The following is a 19,146-nucleotide window of genomic DNA, read 5'->3' as shown; positions in this document are numbered from 1 at the left end:
AAAGCCTTGAACACATTCAGTCTTAACACATTTTGATAACAGTACTAAAATTCTTAGTTTTATGTACAGCTGTTCTCACCCTACCACCAAAAGAGTAGGTTTTCCTTCTTCAGAGCTGTAAGATGAACATAATTATATAATTCAGACAACATATAAACACCTGCACTAAACAGTGCAATACTATTGAGTCAAGTCAGTGATCTATTGAAGATCAAAGTACAAATTTGTGTTTTTATTGATTTGGCAGCATTACTTATGGAGAAACAAATGCACTAGTCAAACCAGCACATTTTTGTACCACTCCACAGATACAAAAAGACATCCAAGGTTTCCATGTTCCCTACTAAATAGTCAAACTTTCCTCCTTCAATGATGTCATCCTTGTAATGGAAACAAGCAGAAATACTTAAAATTGGCTCCTTCATTTTGTTACACTGATAAAACATACACTACCACTTAATAAATAGAAATGCAGCAGTTCAGTCACATAACAGTAAAGAATTTGTACTCTATTCCACCACTGCAATTGAGTTGTTGTACAAAAACAGTCTTACGCAGGGGAAGGGAGGGGAAAGAGAAAACCCCTTTCATCAAGATGTAAGCTAAGCGTTGAAAATTAAACGTATGTGCTTTCTTTTCATTGATAAAACAGAAAAAGGCAAATGAGCTCTTCCCATTCACAGTTGAAGGTATGGAGGGCTGGTTGCGCATGGATTTCTTCACTTCCCTCTTGTACACCCCCAAGGTTCAATGGATTTATTTTAAGTTCATCAGGCATTGTGCTTTTACTCCTCTTGAATTGTACTGATCCAAGAGCTTCCATCAGCCCAGATAATTATTTCCAAGAACTATAAATACAAGTGTCCTTCCTCCTTATTGTAGTACAAGACCAACCTAGAAAAATGACAACATATGGCATTAGTAAAGACAGAGATATAGAAAGCAGAAAAGTGTGGGCAGTCAAATCTTACAGGCCTTAGTTATCATGTATGTAACAAGGGGAAACTTATGAATGCATAGCAAGAGAGAATACAATTACAAACCTTCTGAGCAATTTATAGACAAATATAAATTGTGTGTTACCTTTTCAGAATCCATGCCCGGACACCTCCAGTTATACAAGTAATATTGCAAGTTGCCATCTCCAATACCAAATTTCAGTTTTTCCAGGAATGTTTTATTTTCCATCAAGTCTAGTGCATTGAACACATCAAATCCTTTCTGGCAATATAAGAACATTCAAAATTTATTTTCTGATAGGGTTTATGTACTCTCAAAATACATAACCTGTTCTACCCAGGAAGAAGAGACTGTCATAAAGTAAGCATGTTATGTTCATCCCCTCCCCATAATCCAGTGTAACAGATTATCTGGTATTAATTGAGAAGAATAGGGCACCTTGTGGCCCCATTAGATGATGTTGGGTGGCAATTCCCAGCATCCCTTCACCACCAGTTGTGTCTGGGTAGGGCTGATGGAAGTTGGAAATCCAACAGCATCTGAAGGGCTACTTGTTACCTGATCATGTAGGAATACCTACCTGGTTTAGAGTCAACATTTGTTCTAATATGGCAGTTAACGTTTATTCTTAACCTCACTGTATTCAGTGTATTACAAAAAATTATTTTGTAGGCAACTTGCTAAGAGCATTTCTGTCATCCAAGCTTATTAATAAGCCATGGTTGTTTGTTGTTAGGGTTAGTTGTCCCAAACTGAGGCAGCACTAATAAACTGGGATTAAATGCTAAATTTTGCAATGACTCCTCCTCCCCCCCCTCTTTTTTTTACAAGAGAACCATTGCTATAAACTTTTTTGGTGGAATCCAAAGCTCTCCTGGGGTTTCAGTGCAAACACAGAGCTCTGGGCAATCTAAAGCAGCCTTTCTCAAACTCTTTGCCCTGGAGGAATCCTTGAAATAATTTTCAGGTATCAGGAAAGCTCTGCATAAATTATATCTAGAGCTCAAAATAAAATTTTGTCTTTTTTACAGTCACAACCTCAGAGTTCCTACCAACTTCCTTTGGAAACCCAGGGCTCCAGGGAACCTTGGTTGAGAAACTTTGATCTACAGCCTGTCTCTAATCTCCTTCAGTGTCAAGTGCACAACACCAGAACATCCGATGTGTAACAAAAACATGTGTCCACCTCCAAGAGACAATACACTCTTGGTGAAATGAAATGCTTTAATCCAGCTGTTTTTCTGTAATGGATGGACAAATGGCCCTACATGTGTTGTTGTTTACACTACGCTGGCTCTTCCTTCCAGATTTTGTTGTTCCTGTGTGCCTTCAAGTCATTTCTGACTTATGGTGACCCTAAGGCAAACCTATCACTGGGGTTACTTGGTAAGATTTATTAAGAGGAGGTTTGTCATTGCCTTCCTCTGAGGCTGAGAGCATCAGATTTGCTCAAGCTCACGCAGTGGGTTTCACTACTGAGCAGGGAATCGAACTCTGTTCTCCAGAGTTGTAGTCCAACTCTCAAGCCACTATGCAACATTGACTCTAAATGTCTTGTTAAGTCTTCCATAATCTATCACCACTGGTTATGCTGACTAAGGCTAATAGCAATTGTAGGTCAGCTCCTGGAGGCCTACTGTTTCCACCAGAGAACAAAATTATCAGAACTGCTTACCAGCTTTGCTATAATAAGTGCATCATTCATAAGATCCAGAAGAGGTGTTTCTGTATGAACATTGTAGAAGGAATAGGCAGCTTTGAGGCTTTTATGAACAGGATGATGCATGACGGTTGAAGGTAATGTATAGAAACTCAACAAATCAGTTAAAATACCATTAGAACTCTGGGAAAGAAGACAAGAATTAGTAGTGAGAAATCCAAATGAAAAGTCATGTCAGCTGGCTGGCAGAATTATAGGTCAGAGAAAAAAACTACTGTTTGATTTACTGAGTCTACAGAAAGCCAAAAAAATATACCAACAATAGATATTTACCTTTGTTAAACTACTTTCAAAACAAGTAATGATATGTTAAACTACTTTCAAAACAAGTAATGATATGTTGATCATGACCTTTGTTCTTATTTGCTATCAAGTCATTTTCAGCTTATGGAGACGCTATGAATGAGAGACCCCCAAGAACATCAGTCATCAACAGTCCTACAATACTCAAATGGAAGAGGGGCAACAACCTCTGGACCTTGGCCTAATGTCAGAAGCTTTCTGCAAATAACTGGCACAAACCTCTGGCAAAAATCATCTGTTCTTTTCAGAACTTGGAAAACTTGTTTGTTTATGCAACTACAGCTCCTCAAATCCTCCTGGCAGCATGGTCATTAGTCATGTTTATTGGGGGATACTTGGAGCTATATTCCAAACAAAAACTGATCTAAGCTTTAGCTGTTGGAAATTTTCTGGACAGATTGGGAGGAGGAGGAGGCGGTGGCGAGAACAGGGTGGTAGGAATAGGTGCTAGAAAGAACCACAAAGGGAGTGGTTCCTTACCCTCTTTTAATAGCTGTTAGCAGATTGTACTTGTCAATGAATGCAATCCTTGATACAAAGAAAAGTTTCTCCAATATCTTGCAGCTGGAGATACAAAGCATGCCATGCACTTAGAACATTTACATCCCACCCATTATTCTGCTCTAGGGAGAGTACAAGGTTCCCTTCCTTTTAAAAAAATTCTCACAACACTGCAAGGGAGATTAAACTAAGAAGCAATAGCTGAGTAGGATAAGGGCAACATCAAGCCTGGAGTAGGGATTTAAACCCAGCTCTGCCCAATCCTAACCAAACACTTTTTACAACTATGCATATTCATTTCTATTTAAGCAACAGACAACAGCTCCTGGAAGAAGAGGAGGTAAACTGTTATTATACCATGACAAAGATGATGATAAGTTCAAATAAAAAGTTTTAGGCTGACATATCTGTATTGTAGTTCAAGGAAAAGATGTTACTATGATCCAGTTTGGTGCTCTGGCATTATATGCATGAGCAGGAACTTTCATTTATTTTATTATTTATTATTTTATTATTATTCATTTAATAAATAAATAAATATTTTTTTTTATTTTATTGAAATATTTCCAACCTCTGTTGACACATCTCAGGATAGGGTGCAAGCAATAAAATAAATGAAATAAATAAAAATTGCATTTTTAACAATTTTTTAAAATTTAAATATGAAAAAAAAAAGTGTGTGTGTGTGTGTAATGTATGTAATATATATATATATATATATAATATATATAATCATTTAAAATATCAATCCTTTCTAACACTTTTAACAACAACTGGGGAAGTCCCCTCCTTTGTCACCCACCAAAGGATGGGTCACAGAGACCCAAATCCTGTGTTTGTGCTATCCCCTCCTCCCCTAGTATGGCCATGAGAGGATCAGAAGTATCTACTTTTACTTCCAAACTAAACGGAGTTCCTCATTATGTCTGAACATATATAATGCTGTTGTGTGCCTTCAACTTGTTTCCAATTTATAACGACTTTATGGCAAACTTAAATAATAATAAAAATTTAAAAATAAAACTTTTATTTATACCCTGCTTTTCTGCTACATGAGCAATCAAAGCGGCTTCCATGATTAAAAGGCAGTCAATATACACAACATACAGTCTGTACAATACTATATCTACCTCCCTTTAAAGAAGGACTAAACACATTACAATTTAAAATCAATTGTTAAAATACTGATAATAACAACAATCTACTGGGAAATAGTAGAATGATACTTAAGGTGGGGAGAAATCATTAGCCGACTGTTCTATTCGGGGAAGGCCTGCCAGAAGAGATCTGTCTTAACAGCTTTTTAAAAGCTGTCTAGACTAGAAATCTGATGGATCTCCTCTGGCAAGGCATTCCACAATCTGGGAGCAGCAGCAGAGAATGTCCTATGGGAAGTTGCAGCTAGTCTGGCCTTTATATGCTGTATAGCATGGGATGAGAGTGTGTGATTCACCCAAGGTCATCAAGTCAGTTTCTATGGCTGAGTGGAGAACCCTGATCTCCAGAGTTATAGTACAACATTCAAACCACTATACCATGCTGGCTCTCAACGTATATAATACATACAATTAATAAACCACAACTGAGAAGCAACACAATGAAGTCTAATTAAGGGAGATGGACATGCTTAGGGAACGACAACAGGGGAAAGGGACCACAAAATCTCTCTTACCTCTACAACAAATGTGTCAATAATATGATCCTGAGGCAGGAACCAGTGGGCCACTTCTTCTTCATCCATAACAGGAGCAAGATGAAATTGCTTCAAGTAATTATTAATTAATTCTTGCACTGCTTTTATATCTTTGCGTTCCATAGGTCTCAAACCTGACGTTTTTGTGGCCTTGGTATAATGAAAAGGGTCAGAAAATTTAAATAGCAGCTTATATACATTAATACAGTGGTGCCTCGGGTTACGAAATTAATTCGTTCCGCCATTCCTTTCGTAACCCGAAAATTTCGTAACCCGAAACACTTTTCCGTTAGCACTGGAAAGCCTATAGCTGCACTTTGCAGCATTTGAATTTCGCGCCGAAATGAATTTCGTAACCCGAAAAATATTTCGTAACCCGAAACAGTTTTTGCCAATCCAACTTTTTCGTATCCCGGAAATTTCGTAACCCGATCATTTCGTATCCCGAGGCACCACTGTAGGTTCTTTTGAGGGGGGGGGGGGCATGCAAAAGTATTCAAAGTTGAGGGCAACAACCATTCCTATCCTCTAGTCTTTCTGCAACTGTTGCAGGACTGGTGTGTTGGATTTTCTCTCTCATTATCCAAAGCCAGAATGTTAGATGGGAATAATAAAAAGGAAAGAGTTAGCAGAAGGTTGCTCTCAAGTAGGAGTGGGCAAATTTGGGAGCCATTCTTTGTTTCTTCTTAACAGAGGAAGTACAGACCACATTGCCATCATTTTTGGGAACCAGAATGTAGTCATTTCCAGGTGATTTGCAGGGGAGTTTTATGCTATTTCAAAGTGTTGAAAGCAGCGGTAAAATGCTAAACTTTGCCCCAGGAGTCTGCTGAAAAAAGTCTAATTTTAGCTGAATTTTAAAGAATGTAGACACTGAAGTTATTTGACAACACCCCTGTCTCCAATTTTATTAACTCCCAACAGTTGGCGGAATCAGAATGGTATCTTTGTTTAAGGCCAACCAACTCAAATAGAGAAAATGCAGAAATAAAACAACACATAATTTCACACAAAGAGAAAAGCAAGTTCAACATTTTTTTTTGGTATGGTGTTCCCTTATGAGGCTTTTCAGCATTAGAAATAATTATTAAAACCAAATATGGTCCTTCAGCTATGTTGGGAAACATATAACATGGACCCACTTCTAAGGTTTCAGGTACAGTTGTGTCCACCAATAAGCACACAGAAGTGGCTGCCTCAGAGAGCACATGCTGGGAGGCATAACGTCGAGGGTGAGTTGGTGGACTCCTGCCCTACATCCCCTAAACTAGTTTATTGGGCTGAATGCCATCCTATTGCCAGTGCTGAAGTAGTTTTTAACTGCCCCTCTGCTTTAACAGTATGCAAGGATTGTCATGTTAGTCTTTGCCTCAGGCAGCAAAATAATTTATCCCAGCCCTGAATTCAGAGCTATCATCTCCCAAACAGAGTCCCTTAAGCTAAATTAAAACCCTTTATTCTTGCTCTCCAACAGACCTCTTCCTCAAAGAGCATAAATACTTTTCAGTCAGTTCTATACTGTAGTTCCTTAAAGGTCTTTTCCAAACCATAGTTACTATTTCTATGTTCCTTAAAGAGGGAATTTTGCCTTCCTAAAATAAAAAAGCTTGCCTGGTCAGAGAATGACAGAAGGCTATTTTGGGATTCACTGTGACAGTGAAAGTCCTCTGGTAGAAACATTGCTTACATCAGGAAGTCTGTAGAGTTTCATTGTTCTCTGTAGAGTCATATTTCTACTCAAATGAGAAAATTTCACCTCTACCAATTTTCTAGGATTCAATGATCGATGCCAATACCTGGATGAGAAAAACATAAAAATAAATTTAAGAATTTAATTACTCTTTCTCAGTAACAGTCCCTGAACAGCAATCTCTCAATGTTCTTTTCAAGGTAAATTAACTCTTCACATTCAGTTGCTCAGCTTAAGGCAAAATATTGCTCCACAACTTGGAGGGGATCCAGTTAGTAATCAAACAGAAAGTTCATAAAAGAAATCTGAGTTTGCTTTCTCTGCAATCTATGTGTTTCCACATAATAGGCTAATACAATTTCAAAGATGGACAGTTGCCACTAAACCAAAACTGCTACACACTTACTGAACCACACTAAAAATCAAGTGAGAGCTGAATATAAACAAAAGGCAGGTTATATTTCATGGCTCATATGTTTCAGATGCAGGCTTGACAGCGTCTGGTTTCCTTAAATCTGGTGCCTTCTAGATGTGTAAGCCTACAACATGCATCATCCCCAGTCAACATCACCAATATTTCACAGAACAATCCTATGTAAGTATACTCAGAAGCAACAGCAGTAAGTCTCACTGAATTCAGTGGAGTACATTCCTAGGTAACTGGTACAGAACTGCAATTTCAGTTCCTATTAAGGGATTATTTATACATAACAATGAGTAACAGGCCACAAAAAATCTCTATGAGAGATCCAAGGCATGCTGTGAGTAATCTACACTGGGTGGGGGATTTCAGGGCTTAAATCAAGGGTAAGAACTGTGATGTCATCCAGATGTTGTTGAACTGGAACTCCCAGCAACCCTCACCATTGACTATGGTGGCTGGGGCTGCTGGCACATATAGTTAAGCATCTGAAGGGCCATATATCTCTCACCCTTGTTTTAAATCTATAAATAAATATTATAATAATGATTAAATCTAATTGCTAGTCCCAAGTAAAGCAGACCTACTGAATCAATTGCTGAATGTTAAATCAACATTTTCTAGCTTGGACTAGCAACTGGCATGACTAGTGCTTCTGAGTATTGAAATTCAAAACATTTGCACGGCCAAAGGTTCTCAACTCCTGCTATATATAATCTATTTATCGTACACAACAAATATAATGTAATGCTATCAACTGTCTTTCACTAGGCATTTGCTACTGAGAACATAAGGAGCTCCCATTTACAGAATCAGATCATTTTGCCAAGTAACTTAGAACTGTTTACACTAACTAACAAGGTTCTTTGGGGTTTCAGGTAGGAGCCTTTCACAATTCTACCTGGAGCTGAGGATCTTTGGCAAGCAAGGCATGTGTTCTTCCATTGAATCACAGCTTTACCCCTAATAAGGGGCAGCAGTTTCTGTGTGAAGGTATTAGGAATCATGCGGCCCTCCCGATGTTGTTGGGCGGCAAATCCCAGCAACCATAGCCTTCAATGCCAATGATGAGAAATGCTGAGACATCCAGTCCAATAAAATCTGGAGGGCTCCATGGCTCCCACACCAGTTCTATGTGGTATGAGGGAACACACACCACAATCTTCACTTTCTCCATATTTAGAGATGTCAGCTAACTCAAAGCTGATTTATTTGTTTCATATCATATGTTCTTTGCCTGAAACTCCCTCCTCTCTCTCTAAAGATTTTGGCTGATGCCCTGCCATTGAGTGTACACTGCAAAGTCCTTGAACTGTTTCACCATTTTCCCAGCCAAAAAAAAAAAAAAAAAAAAAAAAAAGGGGGGGGGGAGGGAATGGAACTAGTCAGGTTGTTGAAATGCCTCTGCTTTCTTTCTCTCTTTGTTGCACTTTGTCATTGCATTTTTGTATTTTAATATTTGTGTTTGTTCAAGTTCTATAATCTGATGTTTTGTTTTATTTTTGTAAGCTCCTTTTGAGTTCACCTTTGATGGTAGGAAGAAGGATATAAACTAACATAAAGGGGGGGGGGAAGGTTATTTCATAGCCAAATAACATTTGAAGTCACCACTACCGAAGAGTCATGACACCCACTATTATGTCGGTAAAAGGGAGCCAATGTGGTGTAGTGGTTTGAGAGTTGGACTATGACTCTGGAGGGCAGGGTTCGAATCCCAACTTGGCCATGGATACCCACTGGGTGATCTTGAGCATGTCACACTCTCCCTCGAAGGCAACTACAAACCCACCAGAACAAAACTTGCCAAGAAAAACCTGTGACAGGTTTGTCTTAGAGCCGCTGCAAGTTGGAAACAGCAATTATGTCAGTCTGCTGTAGTTGCAGTTCCAGGCAAATAGTACAAAATATTACTGAGCATAACTTGCCATAAGATTGGTAGAGTGTAAGACTGGCAGACTACAGGTTGTTCTTGAGTAATCCCCTTTAGAGATGGGTTCTAATGTTACATTGTTGATAGAAGGGAAGGACTTGGGCAGCATGAGATAGCTTCTGAGCTCTCCTTATAAGACATTTCTCCCAATTTATAAGCCATATAGATTACTGCAATTGGGAGTACAGTGTACACACCTAGGAGGGAGCAAAAGGACAGGCCCAACGCCATCAGGTCTGAAGAGGAAGAGCCCTCCCATCCCTCCTTCCAACTGTCATCTTCTGGCCTTAGAGGGAGTGAAAGGACAGGCCCAACGCCATCGGGCCCGGCCTCGATTAAGAAAAAGAGCCCTCCCTCCAGTCCATCTGCCTTGGTCCAGGCCTCAGAGGAAGAGAAGAATGCTGGACTTGATCCCCTCCCCCTTCACCATTCCCTTCTCCTTTTGTGTCCTGTCTTTTTAGATTGTAAGCCTGATGGCAGGGAACCGTCTAATATCCCCTCTGTTGTAAGCCGCCCGGATTCCCAGTGAGCCCTGGTGGCGCAGTGGTTAAATGCCTGTACTGCAGCCATTCACTCAAAACCACAAGGTTGCGAGTTCAAGACCAGCAAAAGGGCCCAAGCTCGACTCAGGCTTGCATCCTTCCAAGGTCGCTAAAATGAGTACCTAGACTGTTGGGGGCAAATTAGCTTACTTGCTAATTAGCTTACTTGCAGTTCACCGCTATGATCTTTGGAATAGCGGTATATAAATAAAACAAATTATTAATTAATTATTATATAAATAAGTCCTATTATTATTATTATTATTATTGTTGTTGTTGTTGTTATTCTACTCATAGCATATATAATGACTTAAGACTGGAAATGTTTTTAGCACCCAAGGTACTAGCTCTTGCATACTTGGCCCACTAAACCTGTCTACACAGACTGATGCTGCCACCATGTGGTGATTCAACTGTGAAATGCTTTTTTTTCCTTAGAGAAATTGGAAGGGGGGCTGTAGTGAATTCTACAACTGTATCAGGTATCAATAGTTATAAGAAACAATATGGAAAGTGATTAAAAAGTAAAATACTACTGTGTGCAATGATGTGATGCGAACTTTAGAGAACTTTTAAAAAAGGCCCCTTCTAGGCTGAAAATACCTTATGGAGGAATATAGAAAATTTGTCCCCACACCTAGAGGGTACATGATGCATTTCTGAATTTTTAAAAATGAGGTGTCCAAGTGATGTGGGTGTAGCCTTTTGTGATGTGGGAGTGTGGCCCCTAGATTTCTGAAGGTTGCTTGCCCCTTTTTTTAAGACTCTGAAATGTAGAGAATTTGAAACACAGCATGCATATTTCTGGAACTCTAAGGATACTTGGTTTTTAAAATGCATTAATGAAACATTCACGTGCTTAAAGCCTGCAGTGCTACCTATCCAGCCAGAAACTAGGTTTGCAGGCAACACAAACTGAAGCAAAGAAACAGTATGAGTGTGAGAGTTTTGGAAGATTTTGGTGTATCAAATCAAGGGCTATTCAAGCCTATGTGAAGCCAGGTACTTTCACAGGAAACAATACAAATGAATCCTAAAACTCTCTGGAAGCACAATACTGTAACAGGAATAGCTCTCTGAAAAGAAAGTCTGTGTTTGGTATAAAAAGCAAACAAAGAAATACAGTGAAAAAGCAAGGGAGAGGAAACAGCTCTTCAGTGTTTCTAGTTTGGGGTATTTTCACACTCTTAGGCGGTCTGCCAGCGCCGGTGTTTGCTGTGTGAAGGAGCCGCAGCGGACAAACCACACGATTTCTCCGAGCAGCAAAAGCCGCAAAAAGCGGCTTCTTTTTGTGGCACCATTATGATGCTGAAAAGTGCCACTGGCGCACTTGCGGCGTCATAATGGCGCCGAGACGTGCAGACACTAAGCGTCCGCTACATCAAGATGGCGGCGCCCATGTAGAATGGGCGGCGCCATTTTGTACATGCTCAGCGCGTACTAGGATTAGAAAGCACGTACTTTTGGCGCGTCCAGAACGCGCCTTAGTCTAACATGTGAATTGGAAGGTCGTGTCTTCTCCATGGTAAGATGTATGCATGCCTTTCATTTCCAGATGTCATGCATTTTCGACAAAGGTGCAAAAAGGTTATTTTCCCCATACCCATCATGCTAAAATGTGACCTTATGCATAAGTTATTTGCACCACTTCCTTATAATAAATTAAGCCTCCCTAATGTGTTCTGTAGGTCGCATGCATAAAATACAAGCAATGGCACTCATAAGCTTTCAGAAAGCAACAGGTATTTCAGAAAACCCTTTGCTTACCTGCAAGTTGCTACAGGCTTTGGAAGTACAACGCCTGCAGTGTAAACTGCCTGAAAAATTCCTTCCAAGTTGACTCTCCTAGTTATTTCACGAATCAGGACTGGTGCTACTCGTTTAGATCTCAGTTTTTTATGGACACACAGAAAATTAATTTCTACCATTTTCTTCTCACTAGGAATAAAAAGTTTTATGCCACAAGTTAAATTGTTTAAAATTGTGCAATTGTTTCAATTGTTCTTAACTGCGGCCTACAGTAAAGAAATAAAATACAAACCCTTTCTAGATAATATTTCCAGGGGTACCCATGTAGCCCATACAACAAAATACAGTAATATCCAAAACCCCCCAAACAGCTATATCTTTATTGGGTCAACCAAAAATGCATAAAATTCATGATTACAAGCTTTTGACACTCCACTGGCTTCTTCATCAAGCTAAAGTAGTAAAATCATAGGAGAAGGGGGGGGGGGGAAGGAAGTGACAATGTTAGAGTCACAGGCCTACATTCTGTCAAGGTGTTGTTTTAATTGTCAATTAAGATGGTCTGGGGAAGTGTTCATGTAGGCGGAGGCCATTCCTCCCTTGTGGCATGTGGGCTCTGGGAAACACAGTTGTAAAATGCAGGAAATAAATTTTGAACTTTATTAGCATCAGAAAAAGTAATTTGAGCAACAGGCTGTATTCAACAGTATAATTTATTGAGAAATTCAGTGAGTTCTGCCTAAGAAAGTGGTAGCCTTACACAGTGCAGAAACAGCCAGGATCTCAAGTTGCTTGTTCTGATGCTAATGAAGCAGGCATGGCTGCATCTGTAATTCTGGATATATATCAACAACAACAACAACAACAACAACAACAACAATACAGCTTTTGAAATCAGCTCTTGTGAGTACTGAGTAGTGCAGGTTAATCATTTAATAAAAATAAAAATTTCAAAAAAATAAAAATTCTAAAAGATGCCCCATCTATGGAGAATGTTTAGCTGTAAAATTTTGCTTTTTCAGATTATAATTTCCAGAATTAACTAGCCATCATGGATCCACTTATCAATGAAATGATTAGCCTAAGTCTGTCTATGTTTTAGCCTAAGTTTTGTCTGTATATCTATCTACCCCATCTTCCCTCTCTAACATTAGACCAGGTCAGGGCTTACCTCTCATAAATCCGAATGTGTGCAGGAATGGCACTTATGAACCCCACCAACTTTCTATTGGATGATACCCTGACTCCACAGTGCCATTGTGGAAGCCAGCCTGGAGGCCGCAGGGCCCTGGAACCAGTGTAGGAAGGGAAAAAACATGATAAGAATATAAAACACCTGAAATTTTTTAGTCACTCTAAAAAGACCTAAAACCAGGGGGTGGGGTGGAGGCAATCTGGGGGTTGTACAGATGATTTTGGATTGCAGTTCATATGATCCTTCACCCTTGGCTATGTTGGTTAGAGAAGATGGGAGTTGCAGTCCAACAACCTGTGGAGGATCACAAGTTTTCAAACTCTGTTTTAAAAAATAGCAACAGGCAATATAATCCTTTCCCACAATCTAAAAGATTGAATAGGGAAAAGAGCTGGGGAAGGAAGGGAGGGGAGAGAATTCAGATACTAATTCTTTACTGTTTTCCACTTTTGATACATGGAATTGATTACTCACCACAAGAGAAATTCCGGGGAATAGTCAAATCTAAACATATTATCATCATCTTCTACATAGTTTTCATTTAGCAGCATGTATAATTCCTTTAGCTGGAAAAAAATTAAAGGGAAAAACATTAAGCATAGTATGCTCATATACACCTACTTGTGAGATGGAGTGCCTCATTTACTTTAATATAAAATGAAACATTTGAAAATGGTGTACATAAAGCCTCAAACTGAAATGAACAGGTCACAGGTAGGGAAATGTATCATTCTTCAGATGTTGTTGGACTGCCACTTTCATCAGCCCATGTGTATTGTATAAGCTGAGTAGAATGATGGAAGAATGTCTAGAGAACCACATGTTTCCCACCCTCAGAACAGGTGTTTCCTGCTTGTTTTTAAGGACTACAGGCAGTTCTACTTACAACTTCGGCATTGCTCAGATCCAAAGTGTCCCACGTAAAACCCTGTGGTAATGAATATGGCTCTAGACGGATGTTGTCTTTATCTGGTTCAATTGCACCATGAGATGTTATAACTTCACCTGGTCAAAAGAGGGCAAAATTACACTGCATGTTGGTTAGGTATGTTTTTGAAAAGTAATCATTTCTGGAGTGAATGATTTGTTGAACAAATATGAAGTGAAAATGTTTGAAATCATGCTCATGTAAAGTTTTTAGTTTGATTTCATTATTTTATTTGTTCTGACTGTTCACGCAAGGCAACGTTACAATGACTACTACCTACAGCAGAGTTGTCACTGAACTGCATCACTGCCAGACATTTCCTGGTAATACAATAAATGTAACAACAGCTTGTAAGATGCGCTTTTTCAGAAGGATGTCTTCAGAAGGATGTCTTCAAATCCTTGACTTTGAAAAAGTATATTTATATTTTTAAATATGCTAATATACAATTAGTGTATCAGCATGGTGTAGTGGTTTGAACGTAGAAGACCAGGGTTCAAGTCCCTGCTCAGACATGTATAGCCACCGGGTGATCTTGGGCAAGTCACACTCTCTTAGCGTCAGAAGAATCAGTGACAAAACCCCTCTAAACAAATCTTGCCAAAAACGTTGAGTAATGAATTTGCCTTAGGGTCACCATCAGTCGGGAATCTGACTACAGGGCAAACAAGAACAACCACGATGGTGGCATATTGTTAAACTAGCTCCATATTCTCCATATTATATTTTTTCTTTTTATAGTTCAAATATCTGCCACAAGCAAAATTCTTCTTTCGCATTACAATATATATCCATTTGTGTTTAAGGAACTAAGCAGGAGAAAGGGGGGAAACTAAAGAAAAAAAAACATGCAGGAAAAAAGGGAGCTGAGACAAGAGTGTAAGCTCTGATAATTGTACACGTCACATATATCTTACTGAAGTGTTTGCTCGTGTTAACATTAGCTGATTCATACTTTAGATACAGAATTAGAAAAAGTTACTTTTTTGGACAATAATTCTCAGAATCCCTCCCATGACAGTGCTGACAGAGGCTTGGGGAATTGTTATGTAAAAAGGTAATGTTTCTGAGGGTTCCGGGTTAGCTTCTGTAAAAATAGGGCACACAATGAAATGCCACAAGGTGAAATTTCTGTTTAGGATTCCAGACATAAGGCTATGCTGGCTGACGAATTCTCAGAGATGTTGTCCAAAAACGTAATTTTTCTGAGTTCTGATGAAGACAGGTGGGTAACAGCTAAAGATACAGCCTTCTTGTTTTTTGCTCTGAAATTCTTTCTACTGATAACATTACCTGGCACATTTTCCTGTCATTTTGACTTCAAGCAACCTTCTATATTTATCTTGAACTTTTAATCTTTAATTAAAAGCCTGTTGATCTTTTAGGGTATGCCTACACAGGCCAATTGGTGCAGTTTCCCGCCATCCTCATGGTAACCTGTTTTCCCAACACAGGGCCAAATCCCTGATTCAAGTGCACTGTCTTCACAATGTAAGGCCAGTTCCTGACCGACTCTACTCATCTCCCCCCCACAAACCAAACGTTAGCTCTGAATTTTGCAGGAAAATCCAGAGCACTCTGCAGCAACAGGTGGCTGTCTACATATGCGTCTCTGCTGTGTTGCCTTGTGATACTGCCACAACTTGCTTCCTCTGAAGTCACAATGAGGTGTTTAGCCAAGCTAGCCACCTTGTTTCTGACCTCTGAAGGAGTAACTCACACCAGCGCCAGCGGTGCAGATAGAGAAGGAAACTGGGAATCTCTAGGGCCAGAATATTCCAGAAACAACCTGGAATACTCTGACCAGTGTAGATGAGCCCTTAGTCTTGTTAAGATTTTATTCTTTTCCCCTTCCTTTTTTAAACTTGTAAGCCACTCTACAAATATTTGAAGTGCTGGAAATAAAATTCCAGACAAATAAAACAGCAATTATTCTTTCATCCCTGAATCAGAGTTATAGACTTACTAAGTTTTGGTACAGGCTGTGTATCCCAAAACTGGTATTTACGTTTGGTTGCCTCATCAATGTTCTTTGCTGGTCCCTGGCATGCTGAGAGTAGTTCCATGGCTCTTTGAATATCTTGCAGTTTCTGCATTGGAATGGCTGGATTCTGCACCAAGATACAGAAATTCAAACATACACACTGTTACAGGAAGAATTTTGTTGAATATAAGCACAGATATGCTCCTAAGTCACAACCTGGAAATGTTCTTCTGTTATTCTACAACTCCTAGATATTCCCCAACCAGTATGGACCGTAGGAATTATTGTTCCAACTGCAATACATCTGTCTGGAAGCTGTAGTTCCCCCACTCAGAAAACTCTAGTTTTTCACTGCAGTCCCAAGGAATATCAGGCTGGCTTCATCCTTCTTGAGACCTTTGGCAGGCAGCTAAGACTTATGGCCTTCATTTCTTAAATCACAGGTGTCCTCCCTGGCTGTTTTAACAATATGGGTTGTTCTTTTAAAAAAAAAAAGTTTTGCTCCATTTTAAAATAATGTTTTTAATCTGTTTCTATGAATGTTTTAAATATTGTTCATCAGTTTATATTTAATGTTTCCAGCTGTTGTACATCATCTGGAAATGTTAATTGGTTATCCAGCCGAACACAAAGGGTGCTCAACAATGGTTCCGTTTCATCCTGGAGAGAAATGACCAGTGAGGTGCCACGGGGTTCTGTCCTGGGCCCAGTGCTATTTAACATCTTTATCAATGACTTGGATGACAGAATTGGGGGCATACTTATCAAATTTGCAGTTGACACCAAATTAGAAGAAGTAGCTAATACCCCAGAGGACAGGATCAAAATTCAAAATGACCTGAATAGACTAGAAAGCTGGGCCAAAGCTAACAAAATGAAATTCAACACAGAGAAATGTAAGGTACTGCACTTAGAGCGGGAAAATGAAATGCACAGATATAGGATGGGAGACACCTGGCTGAACGAGACTACATGTGAAAGGGATCTAGGAGTCCAAGTAGATCACAAATTGAACATGAGTCAATAGTGCGATGTGGCAGCTAAAAAGGCCAATGCTATTTTAGGCTGCATCAATAGTATAGTGTCTAGATCAAGGGAAGTAATAATGCCACTGTATTCTATTTTGGTCAGGCCCCACCTGGAATACTGTGTCCAGTTCTGGGCACCACAGTTCAAAAGGATGTTGAGAAACTGGAGCATGTCCAAAGGAGGGTGACTAAAATGATGAAGGGTCTGGTAACCAAGCCCTTTGAGGAACGACTCAGGGAGCTGGGGATGTTTAGCCTGGAGAAGAGAAAGTTAAGAGGTGATATGATAGCTCTGTTTAAATATTTGAAGGGATGTCATATTGAGGAAGGAGCAAGCTTGGCTTCTGCTGCTCCAGAGAACAGGACCCAGAACAATGCATGCAAGCTCCAGGAAAAGAGATTCCACCTCAACATTAGGAGGAACTTCCTGACAGTAAGGGCTGTTCGACTGTGGAACACACTCGTTCCTCAGAGTGTAGTGGAATTTCCTTCCTTGGAGGTCTTTAAGCAGAGGCTGGATGGCCATCTGTCGGGGATGCTTTGATTGAGAGTTCCTGCATGGCAGGCGGTTGGACTGGATGGCCCTTGTGGTTGGACTGGATGGCCCTTCCAACTCTATGATCTCAGAAGCCCTAGTCGGCTGATAACCAATACAGAAATGCAATCAAATCAATCAGTACTCTCCCCCTTCTTCCTGTATATAGTCACCATTCCCTGTTTCAAAAGGTTTCTTGTAATAATCATTGTACCAGCAATCCCGAAAATATACCACAAATATCTTTTCCCAGATAAAAAATAGCTTTGTTTCCTAAAAATTAAATCTATTATTTATGCCCCAGATTTTTAAAATAGTCTTGTTTATTAAAAAGTTAAATACTAATGAAGGATAGCTTCTAAAATTTGGCTTGCAATGAACATGAACGTCACTCACTCACAGCTGATCAGTTCCTAAGGAGGTCATTTCTACCACACCTTTTGCTTCTAATTTGTATTCCCTTTTGAGATTCTTCCCCTGCTGTTTTCTTTTTTATCTCATTCCCTTGTAACTGTCCTTGCTCCAAGCCCAGATTTCCTGCCCTATGAATCTTTGGCCATTATCTCACGATCTTTCCTTTTTTACTCTTTCCTTCTGAAGCTAGGGTTGCCAGAATCAAAACGGGAGACATGTTGTACCTTTAATGGTTGTTTAGAAGAGAGAATTTAAGCAAGTGTTACTTTTCATACAACTAAGTAACAAGCAAGACCTGCTTAAATTCCCACTTCTGCACCACCATTAATTTTACAGGAGACTTCTCCAATTTTCACTCTGGACACCCTACCGAAGGCTCTTTGGGTGAACAAGCTTTGGAGGTTCATGTCAATCCCTTGCTCCACCCCTCAAAACAAAACTGCACATGACCAAGGGTACTCTTACAATTTTGTAAAAATCCCATTTGGGCAAAACACAAATCCGTGTGGAGATGGGACTGCACATTGTTTCAAAAGAGAATCATTGTTTTTGGAGGTTTTCAGGAGTGGTGCTTCACTTCTGGGCAGAATTGGTGGGGGTTGAGGTCTAGGGACTCCCAAATTCAAGGGGATACATATACATGTTGCCTATCTGTCTTAGGTTTGAGCAACTGTTAGAGGGCAAGGAGCCAATTTTTGCATCTGTGTCTGTCTATCCTCATATCACATCACTTCTGGCCAACATTTTTGGCTGATTTTTTTGTCAAAAACACAGATGGATTGGGAAGAAAGTGAAACTGCCACATGTCTGTGTGGCTTTCAAGAATTATTGGCTGTCTGGGGGTAGGGAGGGTCCCACAAATATTTTTCTTCCAATATTTGGGATTCAGAAAGCTTTGAGAGACTGCCAGGGAGCTCGAGAGTCCTCACAAGGCAAGGACTGTATTTTGTTTGAGGGATGCACTTCACCAATCCGGGCCTTATATGATACTACTGCAGCCCAGTCATTGTTACCACCACCAGCACCACTGTCATTTTTAATTTCCCGTCTTTTCCCAAGACTGGGGCCCTGTCTGCAAGGGCCAGAATACTCCAGGGGCAACCTCAAGCATTCTGGCTCTGAAGCTGTCTCCATGTCCCCCTTTACCTGGCACTCTTGTTGCAATGCCAAGCAGGTGTTCACATGGCTATTCTGCTGTGTCACCTGGTTTGGTCGGTGCAGTGACAACACATTTGCTCTAAAGTCAGAACAAGATGCCTGGTAGGACATGGTGTAAGCAGACACATAGTGTTGCAATGGAGGGCTCCAGATCTTTCAAAAACATCTGTAGCAAAAGGTAACTTTTTATAATCTGTTATAAAGGGGGTACCCCCTTGGTTCGGTGCTAAATGGACCAGATATTGTCTGGACTAGTCACACCAGAACCAGGATTTTAGCCATGCATTGTCCGCACTCCCTGCCAAGAAGAAAGGAAGAGGACGATTTATTTGGCCCACGTAGACAGGCCTGGGACTCAAGTTAGTTTACAAATTAAAATGATTATAATATAAATG

The 19,146-nt window shown here is 39.9% G+C and overlaps 1 protein-coding gene across 2 annotated transcripts in view; it reads right to left on the bottom strand.

The window, feature by feature from the left end:
- Positions 1 to 211: 211 nt before the first annotated feature.
- Positions 212 to 19,146, bottom strand: part of NMT2 (N-myristoyltransferase 2) — a 45,190-nt gene continuing 26,255 nt past the window's right edge. The window contains exons 3-12 of one of the 2 annotated variants that reach the window (XM_042476081.1): positions 15,599 to 15,743; positions 13,591 to 13,709; positions 13,179 to 13,270; positions 12,681 to 12,797; positions 11,528 to 11,698; positions 6,865 to 6,973; positions 5,157 to 5,327; positions 2,636 to 2,803; positions 1,084 to 1,221; positions 212 to 894 (exon numbers count right to left, since the gene is read on the bottom strand). In XM_042476081.1, coding sequence (XP_042332015.1) covers positions 874 to 894; positions 1,084 to 1,221; positions 2,636 to 2,803; positions 5,157 to 5,327; positions 6,865 to 6,973; positions 11,528 to 11,698; positions 12,681 to 12,797; positions 13,179 to 13,270; positions 13,591 to 13,709; positions 15,599 to 15,743 — 1,251 coding nt within the window. In that variant the 3' untranslated portion in view covers positions 212 to 873. The remainder of the gene's footprint in view (positions 895 to 1,083; positions 1,222 to 2,635; positions 2,804 to 5,156; positions 5,328 to 6,864; positions 6,974 to 11,527; positions 11,699 to 12,680; positions 12,798 to 13,178; positions 13,271 to 13,590; positions 13,710 to 15,598; positions 15,744 to 19,146) is intronic. The other variant, XM_042476082.1, reaches the window with a different exon arrangement.

This window comes from Sceloporus undulatus, chromosome 6 (assembly GCF_019175285.1).
Source record: "Sceloporus undulatus isolate JIND9_A2432 ecotype Alabama chromosome 6, SceUnd_v1.1, whole genome shotgun sequence".
NCBI classification, from domain to species: Eukaryota; Metazoa; Chordata; class Lepidosauria; order Squamata; family Phrynosomatidae; genus Sceloporus; species Sceloporus undulatus.
The sequence above is the reverse complement of the archived record's forward strand: the minus strand, read 5'-3'. Positions and strand labels throughout refer to the sequence as shown.